This window comes from Somniosus microcephalus, chromosome 9 (assembly GCF_052327205.1).
Source record: "Somniosus microcephalus isolate GS21.2 chromosome 9, FLI_Smic_1.0, whole genome shotgun sequence".
Taxonomy (NCBI): Eukaryota; Metazoa; Chordata; class Chondrichthyes; order Squaliformes; family Somniosidae; genus Somniosus; species Somniosus microcephalus.
This window is the reverse complement of record NC_140995.1, coordinates 162400175-162422567: the sequence shown is the minus strand read 5'-3', so window position 1 is coordinate 162422567 and position 22393 is coordinate 162400175. Positions and strand designations below refer to the sequence as shown.

General features: G+C 45.9%; 1 protein-coding gene across 1 annotated transcript in view; it reads right to left on the bottom strand.

Annotated features, from left to right (window-relative positions):
- The window catches only part of LOC147112804 (PC3-like endoprotease variant B), an 845811-nt gene that overhangs the window by 782375 nt on the left and 41043 nt on the right, over positions 1-22393 (bottom strand). The window contains exons 3-5 of the mRNA XM_085998224.1: positions 19364-19452; positions 16652-16824; positions 13319-13540 (exon numbers count right to left, since the gene is read on the bottom strand). Of these exons, the coding sequence (XP_085854350.1) occupies positions 13319-13540; positions 16652-16824; positions 19364-19452 (484 nt within the window). The remainder of the gene's footprint in view (positions 1-13318; positions 13541-16651; positions 16825-19363; positions 19453-22393) is intronic.

The window sequence follows — 22393 nt, the reverse complement described above, 5'->3', positions numbered from 1 at the left end:
GGACCTCTAATGTATACCGTGGACGTTGGAGAGAGCATTGTAAGACGCCATGCTGACCAGATTCTAGAGTCACTGTAAAACGTCAACTCCACACCACGATCTGATACACCTGGCGATGAAACCGAAGTACCAATTGCATCTACCACAGAATCGGTGATATTGGAAGCAGACAAACCAAACGACGACATTGATCCCGACGCAACCTTGCCAGAAGAACCTGATATCCCAAAGAGGCGTTATCCAGACAGAATCAGGAAGCCTCCTCAAAGACTGAACTTATAATTGCTTAACTTCAACCAATGTATCTAGCAACCGTAATTGTAATTGTAATTAGTTATTATTTAGTTGTTAAATGAATGTTATGTACTGTTTATCTAAAAGGAGAGGAATTGTTGTGTATGTACCTTTAAGGGAATAACTGGTCTCAGACTGCAGTACCGGCAGTGACCACCCCTGTATAAAAGGCCCTAGCAGGCTTCTGTAGTTTCAGTTTCCAGGTTGTCTCCATTCATTAAAGACTTGTTATAATCAACTCCTGCAGTCCGTGTCTCAATTATACACGGACATAATAAATAGCAATTCACAGCCCATTTTGATTTGAGATGGATTCAAGCACTAATTATGTCAAGAAAAATTGACTGCATATCATCTTATTTATACTTTTCTGCTTGTAATTAACAGAGCTGTGTGTTGTCTTTGATCACCTGCATGATACTTTATCATGTATTTCAAACAAAGAGAACATCTAACAAATAAATATACTGTGTAAATGTAATGACAACCTACTTACACTTAGTAAGAGACTGTGAAAATAATAGATTAATGTACAGCAGTTATTACCTGAACACATGCATCACCAGCATTGTGCCAATGGTGACCTTCCTCTATGTCACTTAAATGCACAGTTGCAGCAAATTAAAAGAGTATACTGTAGGAATTCATGAATTCTTGACGAAATTACTAAGAGCGAGGCAATCAGCTATCCAAAACGATGTTTAATGCAAACTGGTGGAAGTAACATTCAAAAACACAGGAGAACTCAAACACAGGTCTTTGCTTAAAGCTGGCTCCACGAGGACTGAGAGGGGAGGCTCCTCAGTCTGACGTCATGACGTCATCACGTTTCCCGCCGTTGGGAACGTCACGTGACCCACGTGATGACGTCATCGCGCTTGGTCTTAACCCTTTAGAGACCGTGATGTTAACATGCAGCAAACGAATACAGATACCGATTGACTTTGTTACAGGCAATTATGTACAATGGCTCTGCCACATGCGCCCCCCCAGAATTGTCCTTAACAATGGCAGTCAATCGAAGAGGAGGTCGGACAAGCCTGTTCGAACGACTCCTATATTCCCGGAGAGGAATATGCTGGGCAGTTGATGAACTGGCAGGTGGAACGATCTGGCCGGGCGTGGCAGCAACGGGCAGCCGGCCACAACGCGGTGGCTGTGCAGTTTTAACTGGCTGTTCGAGGTCCAGGTGCGCGGGCTTGAGGCGGTCCACTGAAATGTGGTCGGGTTTGCCGCTGATGTCGACCAAAAAACTCTTGGCACCAGCCCGCAATACTCGGAAAGGCCCCGCGTAAGGAGGCTTGAGTGGACTGTGATGGGCATCGTGACGAACAAAAACGAACTTGGCCCGCATTAGCTCCACTGGAATGTGGGAGGCCGGAAGACCGTGATGTGACGTCGGAATCGGCTGGAACATCCGGGCAGCGTCCCGGTGGGCGTCGAGTTGCTCGGTTGCGGACCACGGCTGCGTTGGTGATGGCAGGAACTCGCCTGGCACCCGGAGTGTCTGGCCGTACAGCAGTTCCGCGGCAGACGACTGCAGGTCTTCTTTTGGTGCCGTACGCAAACCAAGCATAACCCAAGGCAGCCTGTCTACCCATGCTGTGCCCTGGAGGCTGGCTCTGAGCGCTGCCTTCAACGACCGATGAAAGCGCTCACATAACCCGTTGGCCTGCGGGTGGTAGGCCGTGGTGCGATGGAGCTTGGTGCCCAAACTGATAGCCACAGCATTCCAAAGCTCAGACGTGAACTGTGGGCCGCGGTTGGACAAAATATCCGATGGGACGCCGAACCGTGCCACCCACGAGGAAATAAAAGCCCTGGCGACATCCGCGGTGGTAGTGGACATCAGTAGAACTGCCTCCGGCCATCTCGTAGTGCGGTCGACCATGGTCAAGAGGTGAGTGAAACCATGTGATGGTGGAAGTGGCCCAATGAGGTCGACGTTGACGTGGTCGAAACGGCGTTCCGACACTTCGAAGGTGGCCAAGGGGGCTTTAACATGACGTTGCACCTTGGCTCGTTGGCAAACGACGCAGGTATTAGCCCAGTTGCGAATGTCCTTGCGCATCCCTCTCCAGACGAATTTGGATGCCAGTAACTTCTGAGACGCCCTCACGCCAGGATGTGAAAGTCCGTGTATGGCGTCAAAAACTTTGCGACGCCAGGAAACCGGAACGATCGGGCGGGGAGGCCCCATGGAGACGTTGCAGAGCAAAGAGGTGCCCGCTGAGTGGAAATGTACGTCCGTCGGCTGAAGGCAGGAGTCGGTACGGAAAGCTTGAGTTTCGGGGTCAGCTGCTTGGTCGGCAGCCATGTGTGAATAATCTATTCCCAGCTGGACGGCCTGGGCGGCCACGCGCGAGAGGCAATCGGCCACCACGTTGTCCTTGCCGGCCACATGACGGATGTCTGTGGTGAACTCTGAAATAAAGGTGACTTGCCGCTGCTGCCGAGCCGACCACGGTTCGGTAGTCTTGGCCATAGCAAACGTCAGCGGTTTGTGGTCCACAAACACGGTGAAATGGCACCCTTCCAAAAGAAAATGAAAATGGCGGATAGCCAGAAACAACGTCAACAACTCCCTGTCGAACGTGCTGTACTTGCGCTCGTTACGGCACAGTTGGCGACTAAAAAACGTCAGTGGTTGCCACGCACCGTTGACCCACTGCTCTTGCACGGCTCCTATCGTGAAATCAGAAGCGTTGGTCGTAAGGGCGATGGTGGCGCCAGGCAGTGGGTGTGCCAGCATCGTTGTGTTCGCGAGAGCGGCCTTTGTGTCCCTGAAGGCACAATCCATCTCCGGCGTCCAAACCACGGGTCCCTTTCCCGGCTTTCCTCTGAGAGCCTCGTAGAGTGGCTGCATTAGTTGTGCGGCCCTGGGCACAAACCGATGATAAAAATTCACCATACCCAGGAACTCCTGGAGGGCCTTGACGGACTGCAGCTGCGGAAATGCAGCGATTGTCTCCACCTTTGACGGAAGTGGCAACGCCCCCTCCGAAGTAATGCGGTGGCCCAAAAAGTCCAACTGTTGCAGCCCGAACTGGCATTTGGCCAGGTTGATTATCAGGCCATGCTGATGGAGGTGGTGAAAGAGTAAGCGCAGATGAGCGATGTGTTCCTCTTTAGTGGCGCTGGCGATTAGAATATCATCGAGGTACACAAATAAAAACTTAAGGTCCCGCAGTACCGAATCCATAAGGTGCTGAAATGCCTGTGCCGCATTCTTGAGCCCGAATGGCATTCGGAGAAACTCAAATAGGCCGAAAGGGGTAATAACCGCCGTCTTTGGGACATCCTGGGGGTGCACAGACACCTGATGGTACCCACGGACGAGGTCGACTTTGGAAAAAATTGAATTCCCGGCCAAATGCGCGGAGAAATCCTGAATGTGTGGTATGGGATACCAATCAGGGGTTGTGACCTCGTTAAGCCGTCGGTAGTCACCGCAGGGCTGCCATCCGCCACCGGGTTTAGGGACAATATGGAGTGGCGAGGACCAGGGACTATTCGACCGGCGAATAATCCCCAACCGCTCCATTGCGGCGAACTCTGCCTTCGCGGCCGCGAGTTTGCTGGGTTCCAATCGCCGAGCCCGTGCGTAAACCAGGGAGCCGGTTGTCATAATATGGTGCTCCACCCCATGCTTGGCGGTCATTGCAGAGAAGGTGGGCCTGGTTAACTCTGGGAATTCCCCAAGGAGGCAGGTGAAATAGTTGGACGCTGGCGAGGCGCAGGAGACCACGTGTGATGTGGCAGAACCTTGAAAACACGGGATGGAGTTGAACGTTGATCAGTCGACGATTTTTCAAATCTACTAACAAGCTGTTGGCGCATAAAAAGTCGGCGCCGAGGATCACTTGCGCAATCTTGACAGTGATAAACTCCCATTGGAAGCGTTGACCGCCGAAACACACCTGGGCCCGCCGTTTCCCAAATGTACAAATAGCGCCGCCATTGGCCGCTTGGAGTGGACAACCGCGCCTCCCAGTCCGGATGTCGAGGACCGATGCGGGAAGGATGCTACACTGCGCTCCCGTGTCGCATAAAAACCGCCGGCCTGAGATGGAATCGGTGACATAGAGTAACTTCCTGGAATCGCCAATCGCCATCGCGGCCGTGGGGCAAATTTCAGGTTCAGTCTTCCCGTTGCGCAGTTGGCGCTGGTGTTTCTTCGTTGCTTTAGGCTTGAACCCGCAGGGAGGACGGCAGCATCGGGCCTTCGGGCCGAAACGGGCGTGGTAATAACACCAGCCGGATGGTGGAGGCATCAGGGCGGGGCCTTTCTGGGAGGGAGGCCTCGAGGCAGCGCAGTATTATTGCATGACGGAGTAAATTTTGTCAGCCTCGGCCGCGAGCGCCACACAATCCGCAGTTTCCGACCTCGCGAGGGCTGCCTGCACCTGCTCGGGCAATTGGCTCAGGAACAATTCCTGAAATAGGAAACACTGCGGTTCTGAACCAAGGAGCGTGAGCACCTGGCTCATTAACTCCGACGGCTTGGAGTCGCCTAACCCGGGCAGCGTGAGTAACCGCCGTGCGCGTTCTGACTTTGTGAGGCAGAATACCTGGATAAGCCGCGCCTTAAGGGTGTCGTACTTGCTGTCGGCCGGGGGATTTTCCAGCAGGCTGATGATCCTCGAAGCCGTGGAGCTGTCGAGTGCGGAGACCACGTAGAGGTAACGGGTCTGATCCTGCACTATGTTCCGGAGCTCGAACTGAGCCTCCGCTTGCACAAACCAGGAGGCCGCCTGTTGTTCCCAGAACTGAGGGAGCTTCAAAGCCACTGCGTTGGCCTCCATCATATCACTGCGTCTCACTTCCTCCGCGAAGAATCGGGGTCACCACTGTAGAAATTCGTGAATTCCTGATGAAATTACTAAGAGCGAGGCAATCAGCTAACCAAAACGATGTTTAATGCAAACTGGTGGAAGTAACATTCAAAAACACAGGAGAACTCAAACACAGGTCTTTGCTTAAAGCTGGCTCCACGAGGACTGAGAGGGGAGGCACCTCAGTCTGACGTCATCACGTTTCCCGCCGTTGGGAATGTCACGTGACCCACGTGATGACGTCATCGTGCTTGGTCTTAACCCTTTAGAGACCGTGCTGTTAACATGCAGCAAACGAATACCGATACCGATTGACTTTGTTACAGGCAATTATGTACAACAATATAAGAACCCCTTGATGGCTCTGCCACAATACCCTGATTTTACGACAATGGTAAAAAATGGGCTTGAGCTGGCCAATCACGCTGGTGCACTCGTGATGATGGCCCAGGAAGTAGGATAAACCTAATTTTCCGATGGGAGTCCTTCCCCCAAATTTTGAATAAGTTACTAGCTATGAAAAGCTGGTCTAAAAGAACTTGGCCTTTAGCACATTTGGCTGGAAAGTGTAAAATCTGATAAGACTAGATTGTTCAGAATGGTACAGCAAACGCAGGTGAGCAGCACTGCTATTTATGATACCGAAGATTGAAGGCCCTGCTACAAAATGTGCACCAAGAGGAGCATGGCCCCATTTGGGGCAGAAAGCCACCTTCAAGTAAACACAAAGGAGAAAGCTTAATGTCACCACCCAGGTCTCTTGCACCTGGCTCCAAATGAGAAAGAAGTTTGCTGGTATCAGAACGAAGAGAAAGGTAACTGTAGCCTTCAATTTTGTTCGTATTTCCTGTGGAGCCCCATTAATCATAGCACAAACCCAAATTGGGACAATTTGAAGCAATGTACAGAATTATTGACCTTTTACACAGACTCCTTCACTGTGTCAAAGTTGCAGGGCACACTTTTCTTGAAAAACACTTTTCTTGAAGTTGGAGGTTAGAGCTGAGGAATAGCAAGAGGCGCTGAGGCATCCAGACCGAGGGGCTTATCTGTCCTCAGGCAGTTTCTCAGTGGAGTAGCAGCCTTAGATGGAGAGAATATCCCTCATCTTCTAAAAGCCACCACCCACTATTTCTGCTCTTATGAATAATGTAGGCGCTGGGGTATGCTGCATGATGAAATGTCAACTTGGCTCAGTTGGTGGAACTCTTGCCTGAGCCTAAAAGTTGTGTGTTCAAGGCCCACTCCAGGGATGTGAGCGTGTAATCTAGACTGACACTTCAGTGCATTACTGAGAGAATGCTGTATTATCAGAGGTTATGGACTGGATTTTCACTGGGCCGTGGAGGCGGGATTGGAGGCGTGTGGGGTTTAAAATCCCGAAATCAGGGGTCCCGACCCCATCCCGCCCCCAACCCGCCTCCATGCCAATTTCAAAGGAGGTGGGTACCCGCCCCGCACTGGGACCCGCCTCCCCAAGCCGGGAAGGGGATTAGTGCCAATTAACTGCCTGTTAGCAGGTAGTTAACAGGCAGTTTTTAGCCTAAAATCTATTTTCATTGTTGAAATGTGGGATTCCTGACGGCTCCAAACCACGCCAAGTTAGCGAGGCGGGCTTGGAGGGGTCGAGATGTCCGGTGTTCAGGTGAGTGATGGGTGCATGAGTGCAGAGGTAAGTGTGTTTGGTCTGTGTAAAGTGTTTAAAGAAGTTCTACTAAACTTTACTTATCTTTACAGCCTTCCTTCCTTCAGGCCTCGGGAGTCCCTCATCTCACTGGCACAGAAAACAGAATGGCCGCCAGCTGTCAAATCTGCAGCCTCTGCTTTCTGTTCCAGGGAGATCTCTAAATCATCCAGAGAGGAAGGAATTAACCTGGAGTACAGATTGTCAGTGTTTGACAGCTTCAAACAGCTGTGAAATGCTGATATTTCATCTGTCAAAAGGTCTTGACAGATGAAATTTCAATCTGTGATGTCACCTGTTGCCGGGTGGCCCTTAATTGGCCTGCTGAGCCCGCTGGGCGGGCTCAACAAGGTCAATCAAGTCAAAATTGCATGGGTTGGCCAGAACTCAATGGAGGCGGGACTACAACCCCAAAAGTTGTAGACCCGCCTCCTACCCACCTCCTCAATGAAAATCCAGCCCTATATCTTTCAGATTAAATTTTAAACCAGGGCACTGTCTGCCCATTTAGGTGCACTGAAAAAAAATTCCTATGGCACTATTGGAAGAAGAGCATGGAGTTCTCCTGGTATCATAGCCAACAGTCCTCCCTTGACCAACATCATCAAAATCAATTAACTGCTCGTTCATCTCATTTACTGTTTGTTGGGCTTTGCTGTGTATACACTGGCTGCTGTGTTTTGCCTAATTAACAGTAATTAAATTTGAAAAATAATTTATTGACTATGAAACACTTTGGAATGTCCTAAATGTGTGGAAGTGACAGTATAAATTCAAGCTCTTTGTTTCTTATCATGATTTCCTGGATAATGGCCAGTGATGCGCATAATGATATTTCTGCGGTCAGATACCACTTGAACATGTAGATCATGGGTTTGATATGAAGAACTTTGATGCCCACGCCTTTGACAATGTCCAAAGGAACACTGCCACCCAGTGAAATCTGCAGCCTGAACAGCTGATGTCTCCTTTCCAAGTTTGTCACTTGCTAAATATATTTGTGCACAGCAGACTGCCTGATGTCTGACCACCCTGCAAAATGAACTAATGCAAGGAGCCAAAGGAAAGAAAACAATTTAACTATCAACTGAAAACCACACATCCTTTGAAGAAGCCTATCTGAGCAGGCCATGATCCATAACTATGACGGGCCCAGTTTATATGGACGATGTACATGTTGTGGGTGTGACTTTGCTGCAGTTGTAAGATCTAGCAAAAGACTTTTTAATGTAATTTAAATACTTAAATGAGGCCACACATGCCAGTAGCAAATCCAGTTGGAAAATCAGGAGTTTTGCAAATCGGTGACATTTTTCAACCTAGGGCCGTCAACAGCAAAGTTTTAGACACAGGTGAAGCCTCATAAAATAAGGGTTTATGTGTCACCGTCAACAGATATTTAAAAAAATTAAAGTACTACAACGACATAATTAAATAGCAAAATACTGCAGATGCTGGAAATCTGAAATAACAACAGAAAATGCTGGAAGCACTCAGCAGGCCAGGCAGCATCCGTGGTGACAGAAACAGAGTTAATGTTTCAGGTCTGGGACCCTTCATCAGAACTGGAAAAGGCTAGAGATGTAACAGGTTTAAGCAGGTGCAGAGGCAGGGAAAGGGGAGGGGAGGAACTGAAGAAATATTCTGTGTTAGGGTAAGAGGCAGGAGAGATTAAATGTTGCAAATGGGGATGGCAGAATCATAAACAGCCTGAAAATAGGGGTAGAGGTTATGGTCTGAAATTGTTGAACTCAATGTTGAGTCCAGAAGGCTGTAAAGTTCCTAATCGAAAGATGAGGTGCTGTTCCTCGAGCTTACGTTGAGCTTCATTGGAACAGTGTAAGAGGTCGAGGACAGAGAGATCAGAGTGGGAGTGAAGCAGAGAATTAAAGTGACAGGCGACCGGAAGCTCGGGGTCACCCTTACGGACTGAATGGAGGTGTTCCGCAAAGCGGTCGCCCAATCTGCGTTTGGTCTTCCCACCTACTTAAAATCTGTTACATCTCTAGCCTTTTCCAGTTCTGATGAAGGGTCCCAGACCAGAAACATTAACTGTTTCTCTCTCCACGGGTGTTGCCTGGCCTGCTGAGTGCTTCCAGCATTTTCTGTTGTTATTGAGGACATAATTAAGTTTAATTTCCTTTTGTTTTAATAATTGAGAACCCTAGGTGAAGGGCTTAGGCCCTTTGTGGAAATATTGTCAGGACTGGAAAAATTGGAGAGAATGCTAAATCAAGAAGCAATAGTTAGACACTGCCAAATGTGGGTTTTAACAACATGCAGATTGTAAGGAGAAGGAGTGGCTGAAAGGGATAAAGGAGTCTCATGTGGCGGAGCCACCAAGAGACGCTGGGCAATTAGTAATCATCCCTTTAACTACCGTGTAGTGCAGCTGTGGACTGCACCTTTAAACTGTATGTAGTTTCTTGCATTTCCACGTGATGACGTCATGACGCCGATCACGTGACCCCCAGTTGGCGCGGAGAACGTCATGACGTCAGCTTCCAGTACTTAGTAGCAGTCTTAGAGAGGCTGTGAGGCTGCACAGACCGGTTTACATCTGCTCCTGTAGTTTTACCAGTTAAGTTGTTTGTTTATTAAACTTTGTTATTTTGTTTCACTGCGTCGAACTTCATTATTCGGATAGGAACTTCCATTCCTACACTCAGTTATATGGTCCTGGTAAAAAAAATGGGTAAGAGTAGAAAAAAGAAAAACTTGCATTTATATAGCGCCTTTCATGACCACCGGACATCTCAAAGCACTTTACACCAAATGAAGTACTTTTGGAATGTAGTCACTGTTATAATGTAGGAAACACAGCAGCCAATTTTCACACAGCAAGGTCCCACAAACAGCAATGTGATAATGACCAGATAAGCTGTTTTTTGTTATGTTGATTGAGGGATAAATACTGGCCAGGACACCAGGGATAACTCCCCTGCTCTTCTTTGAAATAGTGCCATGGGATCTTCTACATCCATCTGAAAGGGCAGATGGGGCCTCGGTTTAATGTATCATCCGAAAGACAGCACCTCCGACAGTGCAGCACTCACTCAGCACTGCACTGGAGCGTCAGCCTAGCTTTATGTGCTCAAAGTCCCTGGAGTGGGACTTGAACCCACAACCTTCTGACTCAGAGGCGAGTGTGCTACCAACTGAGCCACAGCTGACACAGATGGCACAATGGGGCCAATTTTAAGGCGGCGTGCTTTCAGTGGAAAAGCATTTGTGGATGGAAAAATGTAGGGCTCACACACGTGATTGCCTATTATGACTCCCATCAGGCAATGCTTTCATAAATTCTTCCCTAATGAGTCTTGATTTCTATCATGGTGAGGATACAGAGAAGAGGACGAGCACGCAGGGTAGTATTTTTGGAACAGGAACATTTCTGAACTTATTTTATTATTTTACAAATATATTTGTTTAAAGACATGAGAATCAACTGCGTCACTAAGGAAATTATATTGAGGGTGACAGTGTGAGGGAGCTGAGTCAATGGCCCAGAAATTCGGGTCTCCACGGGTGAGTACGCGCTGGGTACTCACCCGTGGGCCCGATGGAAGTGCCGGTTTCCTGTATGCACTGCGCATGCGCGGGAAACCGGCACTTCCGTTCCCCTGAAAGCAGGGGTTCAGAGGTCAAACGTGTGCACCGGAGAGGCAGCGCGTGCGCATCGAACTTACATTTTTTTTTTTTTTTTTTTTTTTACAGGTTTCTCCAGAAGGGTAAGCCTTTAGAATTTAGAAATGTAAAAAGCAGGCGTAAGGCCTGCTTTTTACAAGGTAAGTGGTCAATTAATTAAAATTAAAACATTTTTTCCACAGGTTTATTATTTTTAAATACTTTAAAGCAAGGTAAGTTTATTTTTAGCCCCGTTAGAATATAAAATTATTTTTTTCAAAAATTTAAATTATTGTTTAAAATAGTTATTTAGTGTAATTTATAGTTTATTTAAAAAATGTGATTTAAAAAAAAAAATTATTTGAAGGTTTACTGCTATTTTGGGGCCGTAGTATTTTCAAATCTTGACAGGTCTTCCTGTCAAGACTTATAAATGGAGCATTCCCTGCTCCGATTGGCTGCCCATGGCCCACGTGATCCCAGGGGGCGCATCGAACTAACTGCGCCCCTGGGACACGCAACACTGCGCGCCGGCAGCTGGGCCAGGCCCCGGATCGGAATTCCACGGGGCACTACAGCTCAACTGCCGGCGCGCAAGGTAAGTGCAGGTCGGGGGCTTGCACCCGCGGGAAGCCCCCGACCCGAATTTCTGGGCCAATCATTTCCTGTTTCAGCTGACAATCCCTGGTTTAATGGCCAAAGTTAATTTAAGGTCCATCACGGTGCTGAGCTGAGTAAATCCTGGGATCAAGACTGTCTCTGATAAAACTCACTATAGAAACAAAATAGTTCAAAATAACAGACTAAGCAGAAAACACAACAAATCTTTGATGTTGCTATTTGTTGTAACAGTTGGGCCTTGAAATTCCTGGAGGTCCTTTCCATTGGCACAAGTAGGCCCACCCAATTAGCATCCAGGCCTACCCAACTCTGAGTCCATGTGAATGGCGTGAATGCAGCGAAGTCCAGTGAACATACACTGTGAGGCAGAAGGGCTACCAGAAAATCTGATTGGAATAACAGTAAGAGACGGATAACATGAGTAGACCTGGGGTGAACTTCTAAATTCTGTGCTTCAAATTTGCATCCATTGGGGTGATTAGGAGGGAAAAACGATAAGTTGAATTATTTGGACAATATAATGGGCCAGAAATTCGGGTCCCCACGGGTGAGTACGCGTAGGGCCAACGAAAGTGCCAGTTTCGTGCATGCACTGCGCATGCGTGGGAAACCGGAACTTCCGTTCCCTTAAAAGGAAGGGGTTCACAGGTCGAACACGTACGCCGGGGAGGCTGGAACTTCAGTTTTTTTTTTACAGGTTTCTCCGGGAGGTTAAGTCTCCAGCAGCTACGCTTTTAAAAAGCAGTCGCAAGGCCTGCTTTTAAAAGGGTAAGTGGTGAATTAAGTAAAATTAAAACATTTTTTCCACAGCTTTATTATTTTTAAATACTTTAAAGAAAGGTAAGTTTATTTTTAGCCCCGTTAAAAACTGTAATTAATTTTTTCAAAAAATTAAATTATTGTTTAAAATAGTTATCTTATGTAATTTATAGTTATTTTAAAAATGTGATTTAAAAAAAAAAATTTAATTGAAGTTATGGTTATGTTTTGGGGCCAAATTCTATTCATAGATCTGACAGGTTTTCCTGTCAAATCTATGAATAGAGATTACCTGCTACGATTGGAACTCCATGGCCCACGTGATCCCAAGGGATGCTTCGAACTAACTGCTCCCCTGGGATATGCAAGCACTGCGCGCCGGCAGCTGGAGCAGGCCCAGGATCGGAATCCCACACGGGCCCACAGCACAACAGCCGGCGCGCTAGGTAAGTGCAGATCGGGGGCTTGCACCCACGGGAAGCCTCCGACCCTAATTTCTGGCCCAATATAAATGATTTGCTGCAACATCAGATCTTTGATCATTGTCCATCCACAATAAGTTGGAGCCCATCCACATTTTCATTCTTAGTTACTCTTCTGGATGCAAGTGTGACAGAGTCGAACATTCAACGGCCCTTGCCTAAAGCAAATGAGCCCGTTCCGAATCCTGGTAATGGAATCACGTTCATGGGTGGGGCAGGCACATCATTGGTGCCAACACCAAACTGCTCTGACTGCAGAGAAGGGGCTTGCCGAGGCCTCGAAGAAAATTCTCTTTGTTGGCTCTTTTGCTCTCAATGAAGCAAGCTGGTCTCGTTAGTAAGGATCCCCTCCAGGATCGACTACCTTTTCTTAGAAAAGATTTTGGCCCTCTTAATGCCCTCAGTTGGGCTCACACTAACTCTCAGCTGGAGAGAATCCATAGATGCCGAGCAGGGCACAAGGGGTGGAATTCCCAAAGACATGCTACTCGATGTGGGTAGGGAAGGGGCGTGGGCAGAAGTTCCACCCATGGTCTCACCGACCAAAATTTAAAGGACCACAGCATTTTAAAATCCATTCATCAAAGGCAAAGGAACAGAAGAACATATAGGACTGAAAGAGACCATTAAGATTGATCTGACCAATCTCAATCTTATAAATATACCATACAATACTCAATCTCTCCCACCTCTCAATTGCTTTCTCAAGTAGCTATCCAGTTCCCTCTTGAATTTGCCAATACTACTGAATTGTTCATCAACCCACCATACCAACATTTCACTAAAAAGTTCTCTTTTCATTTATATTATCTGTATTTACTGGACAATCATTGAGAGGTGTGGTGTGCAGAAATGTGGCACAGATGAAGGTGGATTCTGGCTTTAGGCTGCCAGTGTTGTACCAAGATTTAGCCCATTGTGGGTGAAACTGCTCCAGGCAAAAATGTGTGTTAATCCTCAAAACATGATTACCACGGATACCATAACCAAATCCGCTTATTTAAATTGCAACATACCAGAGGAAGGTCCATCAGGAAACGATTGACAGCACCGGTAAATGTAACAGCCATGAGAGCTGGACAAGGTTCTCCATAACTGGCTGCGAGGCCATGGTGTGTAATCGCACCAATGGGAATTGTATAGATGCTGTTGACGAATCCATCAGCTCCACAGTAATCATTCATCAGACCGCCATTGCCAGCTGCCCAGACAAAAATGCTGCCCTTGCCTTTTCGTCCCTAATATCAATAAAGAAGCAGACATAAAGAACAAAGTGAATGTTGGTCCCTTAGAGGACGAGACCGGGAAATTAGTGGTGGGGAACATGGAGATGGCAAAAACGCTGAACAAATATTTTGTATCAGTCTTTACAGTAGAGGACACTAAAAATATCCCAACACTGGACAATCTGGCTATCTAACAGAAAACAGAGAGTTGGGATAAATGGTTCATTCTCGGGTTGGCAATCAGTGACTAGTGGTGTTCCGCAGGGGTCAGTGCTGGGACCCCAACTCTTTACAATCTATATTAACGATTTGGAGGAAGGGACCGAGTACAGCATATCCAAGTTTGCCGATGATACAAAGATGGGAGGGAAAGCAGTAAGTGAGGAGGACATAAAAAACCTGCAAAAGGACATAGACAGGCTAAGTGAGTGGGCAGAAAATTGCCAGATGGAATATAATGTTGGAAAGTGTGAGGTTATGCACTTTGGCAGAAAAAAATCAAAGAGCAAGTTATTATCTAAATGGAAAGAAACTGCAAAGTGCTACAGTACAAAGGGATCTGGGGGTCCTGGTACATGAAACACAGACGGTTAGTATGCAGGTACAGCAGGTGATCAGGAAGGCGAATGGAATCTTGGCTTTTATTGCAAGGGGGCTGGAGTATAAAAGCAGGGAAGTCTTGCTGCAGTTATACAGGGTACTGGTGAGGCCACACCTGGAATATTGCGTACAGTTTTGGTTTCCATATTTAAGAAAAAATATACTTGCTCTCGAGGCAGTTCAGAGAAGGTTCACTCAGTTGATTCCGGAGATGAGGGGGATGACTTATGAGGAAAGGTTGAGTAGGTTGGGCCTCTACTCATTGGAATTCAGAAGAATGAGAGGCGATCTTATCGAAACATATAAGATTGTGAGGGGGCTTGATCGGGTGGATGCGGTGAGGATGTTTCCACTGATGGGTGAGACTAGAACTAGGGGGCATAATCTTAGAATAAGGGGCTGCCCTTTCAAAACTGAGATGAGGAGAAACTTCTTCACTCAGAGGGTAGTAAATCTATGGAATTTGCTACCTCAGAGAGCTGTGGGAGCTGCGACACTAAATAAATTTAAAACGGAGATAGACAGTTTCCTAGCTGATAAGGGAATTAGGGGTTACGGGGAGCGGGCAGGGAAGTGGACGTGAGTCTAGGTTCGGATCAGCCATGATCCTATTGAATGGCGGAGCAGGCCCGAGGGGCCGTATGGCCTACTCCTGCTCCTACTTCTTATGTTCTTATGTAACATTATTAATTCTCGGCACTATATTGAGTTCACATGAAATAATTACAGAAAAATGTTCTTTCACCATTTTCTTTATCAATTCATTTGGATTATGAATTTAAATTATGAGCTGTACACAAACCATAACGCAAACCCGCAACTGCAGGCAGCATCAGGACTGAGGAGATCATTGTTCCAGTGCATCACTGGAAAAGACTGAAATCAGAATGATGTTGGATTTAAGAAGGTGAGGTTAGCCTTCACAGCTGCAACAGTGAGTTTTTCTTCTAGTTCTATACTGGAATATAACGCAACAGAGCTTCACCTCTATACCAGATTAAACTTGTGATAAAGTTTCCAGCATGAATGACCTTATGTTCACTTCAGCTTCATTTGAAAGCAGTGAACTAACCCTATATGGTATCTGTATTAGGCAACATGTTAATTAACATATAATAGTGGCATACCTTTACCGATACTAGTCTTGCAATGCTCATCAAAGTATGTATCATTCCCTGCCCATTTTGTCCAATTTTTCTTTGGATCAGCGAGACCTCAACAAAGGCACACAGCCAAGCACATAAATACGCAATACCTCATGTACCAACATTTTCTTTTCTTTTGCTTGAAAACAACTGACTGCCTAGCCAGCTCTTTCCACGCGGAGTAGCAGGAGGCTTCCAGTGAAAATTGCAGGTGTGGATGAGGCAGGTGCGAATGCTGCCTGGGGCTAGTATAACTGGCCCTCACCTCAGGAAAGCAAGAACCAGTGCTGTACTAATATAACAAAGGACACTAAGGCTGCAGCTATCCTGTAGCTATCAAATGATTCGCAGCTGGCAACAGCTTGTTTATTCTGCCTGCCTGCGAATCCAATTCTCCGATTGAGGGGAGAGTTCTACGCATACGTGCTGATTATATACATGCTCAGGTCTCCACTCCTGCTCAGTGAATTTTAATTGAGTGCATGGGTAGTAGCATCTGCTTTCTTAAAACATTTAAATAAACTTTGTTTCAGTTTATGAAGTGTCCCGGAGGTCAACTTTTTAAATTTGGGTTTGACACCACACTGGAGTTGTAAATCATGTGATGTCAAAATTGAGACAGTGTTTGATTGTTGTCTGCTATGATGTCAAGTCAGCACCGGCCCTGTAGGCACAGAGGGTAATTTTCGAAGTATGAGGTGATGGCGATGAATCGCCGCATCACTGCACGCTCAGAAAATGTACACAATGGCTTCTGCTTTGCTTCAAAGTGTTTTCGACTTTGCAGCAATGCACAAATGGCAGCTTTAACTCCAACCTTAGAGATGCCACTACATTGCTTTGCAAATACAACCTGTGGTGTGACCGGGAGACTGGATGGTGCACTGGGCTGGAAAACTATCCTTTCTGCTCCGAGACAGCTTTAAATATAGCCACGACTGATAGTATGCAGATGAAAAGGCTCTTGGGTGAAATCAGGTGGGGTGCTTATCCCAGTTCCTTGTGGTACAGGCCCCCAGGCAAAAAAACACTGATCATAACGAGGCACTTCCACACAATTGATAGTGATGGTGCACCAGTAACTGGTTTCTGCTCCCATCATTTGTTTTATACACAGAATCAAAACTTTATTTTAAATATCTTAGAAATGATTTAGAAATCAAAAAAATAATTAATTATCAGATTTTGTTGTTTTGGAGCAACGATGCAAAGGTATAATTTCAGGCTAGTACTTCAGTTAATATGCAAGTTATTTGAAATCAATGCAAATGCTTTCATATAAAACGGAGGAAAACACTGGGAATTATGACTGCATGCCCCACTAAATAAGTCTAATTTTAAAATGTAATTTTCTGTCAGTACTGAGGAACTAAATTACCTTTATTGCTCCCAGGCGCAATGCCTTTTGGCCTAGCTTTTTCGGTCCAGCCACTGTCCCACCATTATCTGTTGGCCCCCAGCAGCAGATGTAGATGTCAATGTAGTCATTGTTATAGGTGAAAGCCGCAGCTTCTGTAGCATCAGTAACATGCCCATCCAACAAGCGAATACCTGCCAGGTAAAACATGCAGCTCTTTATTTTCACATCTTGCAGCTATAAACACAATACATTTTGACACCTAGAGGACTTGTGGATCTCACTTGAAATGAAACCTTTCACCCAGCCCCTCAGACAGGTGACTTTATGGCCACTGTACAGTATAGCGCAGGTATGCCCTGTGTTTTGGTCACCCTTCTGTTTTAGAACGATCACTAGTCAAAGTAAAGCCTGCTCAGTTGCATGGTCAGATCTACATTAAAGTGAAAATGAATTAAAAGCTCCCTGGTTCATGCTAACAAGCCAGCATACGGGTTTTCATTTCTGAGGTATTCAGATGGTTTGTGCCATTACTGTTTGACAAGTGTACTTAGTGACCGTTCAATTAACACATAGACTGCTCCAAGTGGTTGGAATCATCATTTATATGATAATGAATGCATACTTTATGCTAATATGTTGACCGTTCATACAGATCATGTGGCAGGAAAAAGGAATGATTATGAAAGACTGGGAAATTGCCCATTTCCATCTGTTGTGATTAGTTACTTGTTGGCCTTAAGCATTTAAAAATCAACTACAATAGTGTAGTCCCACTCACTAGTATACTGGTGTTGCCCCAATGCGTGTCCTGCACTGTGATATACACCCACAACACTAGCTAATGCAGCTGTTTGGAATTTATTGTACAATATAAAAAGCCTAATACACAGATCACAGCTCAGACAAAATTTATTTATTTTCCAAAGTTTACCAATGAGCACTAGAACAACAGTCACATTACAATCCTACTGTAAGAATTCAAGTTTGAGATTGGGAATAAAAAAGCCATTTTAAGCATAGGTGGAATTATCATTTCTGCCCAGTGTCAATCAAGTGATTTTTGTATTCATTCACGGGATCTGGGCATCGCTGGCAAAGCCAGCATTTATTGCCCATCCCTAATTGCTCTTGAGAAGGTGGTGATGAGCAGTCTTTCTTGAACCGCTACAGTCTGTGTGGTGAAGGTATTCCCACAGTGACTTTGTCGTAATGGTTTGTTACAACTGAGTGGCTTGCTAAGCCATTTCAGAGGGCAGTTAAGAGTCAACCACATTGCTGTGGGTCTGGAGTCACATGTAGGCCAGACCAGGTAAGGATGGCAGATTTCATTCCCCAAAGGACATTGGTGAACCAGATGGGTTTTTATGACAATCCGGTAGTTTTCATAATCACCATTACTGGTACTAGCTTTTATATTCCAGATTTATTTAATTAACGGAATTTAAATTCCCCAGCTGCCGTGGTGGGATTGTAAACTCATGTCCCCAGATTACTAGTCCAGTAACATAACCACTATGCTACCGTTCCCACTGATAGAGGGGATTGGTCACTTGGCTAAACTTCAAGGCTACTTAGGCGATATATATTGGGCACACACTAGTCATCAACTGCACATAATTTCTCAGGAAAACTACAGCAATGATATTATGAACCCTGCAGTAATGATGTCAAAAGCACATGTATGTTTCTTTTTGCACCAATTATATTTTTAGCATTTCTACGAGGTCATGCACCACTTCTCTTCCAAAAGGCTCCTTAGCCTCTGTCAGTAAAGAGATGAATGAAACAGCCCAGCATGTCTTGCCCACTATTTTTAATTCTATTCTTATAGGAAAGTACCTAGCCTTAACTGGGCTCCTTCTCCTGATTAGATGACTCGCTCTGCAGGAGAATACAGACTGAAACCTCAATCCAGGTATAGTGCATTAGAGCAACGCCTCCCATCGCAGCTTCATAAATGCCTTTAACACCTTTCTATAAATGTCACATTGTATTGCTCACAGCTGCCAGGGTTGCCATAGAAACAAGTTTTTTAAAATTGGTACCTTAAAATCTGCTGTATTAAAAATGACAATCTTTTATCCGAATATTACCAGCACAAGTAGCAGAGGGTGGATCTTGTGTCCTTTTCAGATTTAGAATACACTCCCTGCAAACATTAGCCTAGGTGCAAGGAGTGGGCTTGATGCATGTGTGGGACATCCTGTAACCAAGCAGATTTTAAAGGGCTGCTGCAAAAATTTAAAGGCATGTGAGGACAAAAATTGTTTTAGCCTTTCTAAAGGTTGAAAATAGTATTTGGATATTTGTTAGCCTTTCCAAAAACTGCATAGGGGTAAGTGACAGGCAAAAGACAAGAGAAGTCAAGCCCAATGTGAGAGCACAAAATGGTGTCAGTGGACAACACACACAACTGAATGTAAATTCTATCTTATGATATCATTTAAGATTACTGTCTTCTAATCACTCCCAGGTATCCATTATTTTGTATATTGTCAATTCATTTATTGGAAGTAAAGCAACTACCTGCTCTGACCACTATAGAATTCTATGGCCAGTATATATAGAAAATATTTTAATTTTAAATTAAGGTTACAGGAAAAAATATACATCTTATATTCTGTATAATATGTTTCATGAATAATTTTGACAAAATAAGAAAGCATGAAATGGACAAAGGTCCTCTTACCAATGTTTTAACCTCCTCGCACACAGAGTATGAATACTTACCCCCAATCCTAGCATTGTAAGCGATGCCCACACCACAAAATGAATTGTTGGCCTCCATTGCAACCTCACTGGCACACTGCGTCCCATGTCTGTGTGACAGAACAATAGGTTTACTGAAGAGGCAACTCTTCTTTACAACTTGGTTTTAAAACTACAATAATGTCTATAAATATGTGCACAGTATGGGGGCGATTTTTACCGAATACTTTAGGTGCTAAAGAGCCTCCGAGGTGGCCAAGCTGGTGTCCTAAGCCGCAACACTGGTTTAGCCCGTGCTTAGCGCAAGGCGCCATCTTGGTGAAGGAGTTGAAGCCAGCGCTAGGAACGGCTGCCCGGAGGCGTTAAACAGCTGATTGCCACTTAAAATGCCTGTTAGCACCCATTAAAGAGACTGCACGGCATTTTGGTGGCTAACACTTTAATTAACACCCTCTCCTAATAGCGACCAGCTGTTTGGGCGTAAACATGGTGTTGATGTCAATTTCAAGCGCTACTTAAAGGGATACTCACCATTTCATGTTCACTTGCTGCTGGAGCTGTGAAAAGGACCGCTGAAACACATCGGGAGACTTTCTGGGACATTTTGTCAAGTCTTCACCAACACTCTAGCAAAATTTATTTCGCAAATTCTCTGAGGACTTCAACTAAAAAAAGTGCTGTGCTACTCCACCTTATTTTACACCTTATAAGAGTCACCTGGAGAAAGGGCATGCTTGGTAATGGGAATCTTACTAGTGGTCTCCCTTAGTCTGGATGAGGAATGGGAAGAGGTCAGGCAAAGCAGCACCAGCTGCTGCAGGAGAGAGAGAGACAGAAGGGCAAGGTAGCATCCTTCCCCTCTGCGGGTAAAGGACATCCCTCCTCCTCTGGATCTCCACCACCAGGACCTCCAGTGTCACATCACTCTCCATCGGTCCCCGAGCCATCCTGCAACGTGCCGCTGTGTGCCAGCTAGAGCACTCCGCACCTTCATTGGAAGTGGGTGCGATGAGCCCACATATACTGCTCCACGAAAATTTTGCCTAATCAGCACTTGAGTGCTAAACCTGCAGGTTTCTGGTTTAGCATCTCCAGGCAAGTTCAGCTTATGGTCATCAGCAATTAGGACCAAAATTGCCTGCTAAATCCAGACTTTCAAACTGGTGTGTCCTATTAGCACAGCACCCATTTGGTGCCTGTTTTCACCCTTTGACCAAAATAACCCTCTATCTCTTTTATACACTTTTGTTAAAAGCATTTTTAAATACAGCTGAGGTTGAGTAACATAGTACTAAACATCAGCAGTGAAGTAATATCTGTCCTTACATTATTCATTTTTTTCTCCATTTAATTATTGAATTACTATGACTGTGACTCAGCTGTTTGTCATTTCCCCAGTCAGAGGACTTTATGTTCAGTTACTTAGATAACCACCATGTGCTTGTAAAAAAAATTATGGACAACTGATGCCACTGGATGGATAGGGATGCTTTGTAAATACGCTTTCTCGTGTAATCACCTCACACTGTCCTCTGGTCTATGAGGTAGCAGGAAGCATCGCAACATCAAATCAAATCAAATCAAATCAACTTTTATTGTCATTGTTAGTGCACAAGTGCAGTACAACGAAATGTAGGCTTGCGGCTCCAGAGAGTGTACAATTTGGATTGGGACACTTAAACATTTCAACATACATTTGTACATATATATTAGCATAAATATGACCATAATAAAGTGAATAAAGTGCATCGGCAGATGTGCAGGCTTTAGTGTTTATTTGTGGAGTTCAGTAGGATGACAGCCCTGGGAAAGAAGCTGTTCCTAAATCTGGTCGTACGGGTGCGAATGCATCTGTAGCGTCTTCCAGATGGTAGGAGGGCGAACAGACTGTGGCTGGGGTGGGTAGGGTCTTTGATGATGGTCCGTGCCCTCTGTAGGCAGCGTTTCTGATATATATGTTCTATGGTCGGTAGCCGGGTGCCGGTAATGCGTTGGGCAGTTTTGACTACCCGCTGCAGGGCTTTTCGGTCATGGGAGCTACAGCCGCCGTACCATACCGTGATACAGTTTGTCAGGATGCTCTCTATAGTGCAGCGGTAGAAGTTAGAGAGGATCGGGGGTGACAGATTACATCCCTTCAGCCTCCTCAAGAAATATAGGCGCTGCTGGGCCTTCTTCACCAGAGAGGAGGTGTTGAGGGACCAGGAGAGGTCTTCCGTGATGTGGACTCCGAGGAACTTAAAGCTGGCCACCCTTTCCACCTCCGCCCCATTGATGTGGATGGGGGTGTGACTGCCGCCTTTGGACTTCCTGAAGTCCACGATCATTTCCTTTGTTTTCTTGGTGTTAAGGGCCAGGTTGTTGTCGGCGCACCACTTCACGAGATGCTGGACCTCCTCCCTGTAGGCTGACTCATTGTTGGTGATCTGGCCTACTACTGTGGTGTCATCTGCAAACTTGATGATGGTGTTGGAACCATTAACAGCCACACAGTCGTGGGTGAAGAGGGAGTAGAGGAGGGGGCTCAGCACACATCCTTGTGGGGCCCCCGTGTTCAGGGTCAGGGGGGGGGGGGGGGGGGGGGGAGGTGTGGTTGCCTAATTTGACAGACTGGGGTCTGTTTGTTAGGAAGTCCAGGGTCCAGTTGCAGAGGGAAGTGTTCAGGCCAAGAGTTTGGAGTTTGGTGGCCAGCTTATTGGGGACGATAGTGTTGAATGCTGAGCTGTAGTCTATAAACAACATTCTGATGTAGGTCTCCTTACCATCTAGGTGATTCAGTGCCGAGTGTAGAGCAGTAGTGATTGCATCCTCCGTTGATCTGTTTGCCCGATAGGCAAACTGGTGTTGGTCGAGGGAGGCAGGAATACTGGCTTTGATGTGGGCTAAGACCAGTCTCTCGAAACACTTCATTATGATGGGTGTGAGTGCGACAGGTCGATAGTCGTTCAGACACGTCACAGCTGCTTGTTTAGGCACAGGAATGATGGTGGCGGTCTTGAAGCATGTAGGGACTACTGCCTGGGCCAATGACCGGTTGAAGATGGCGGTGAA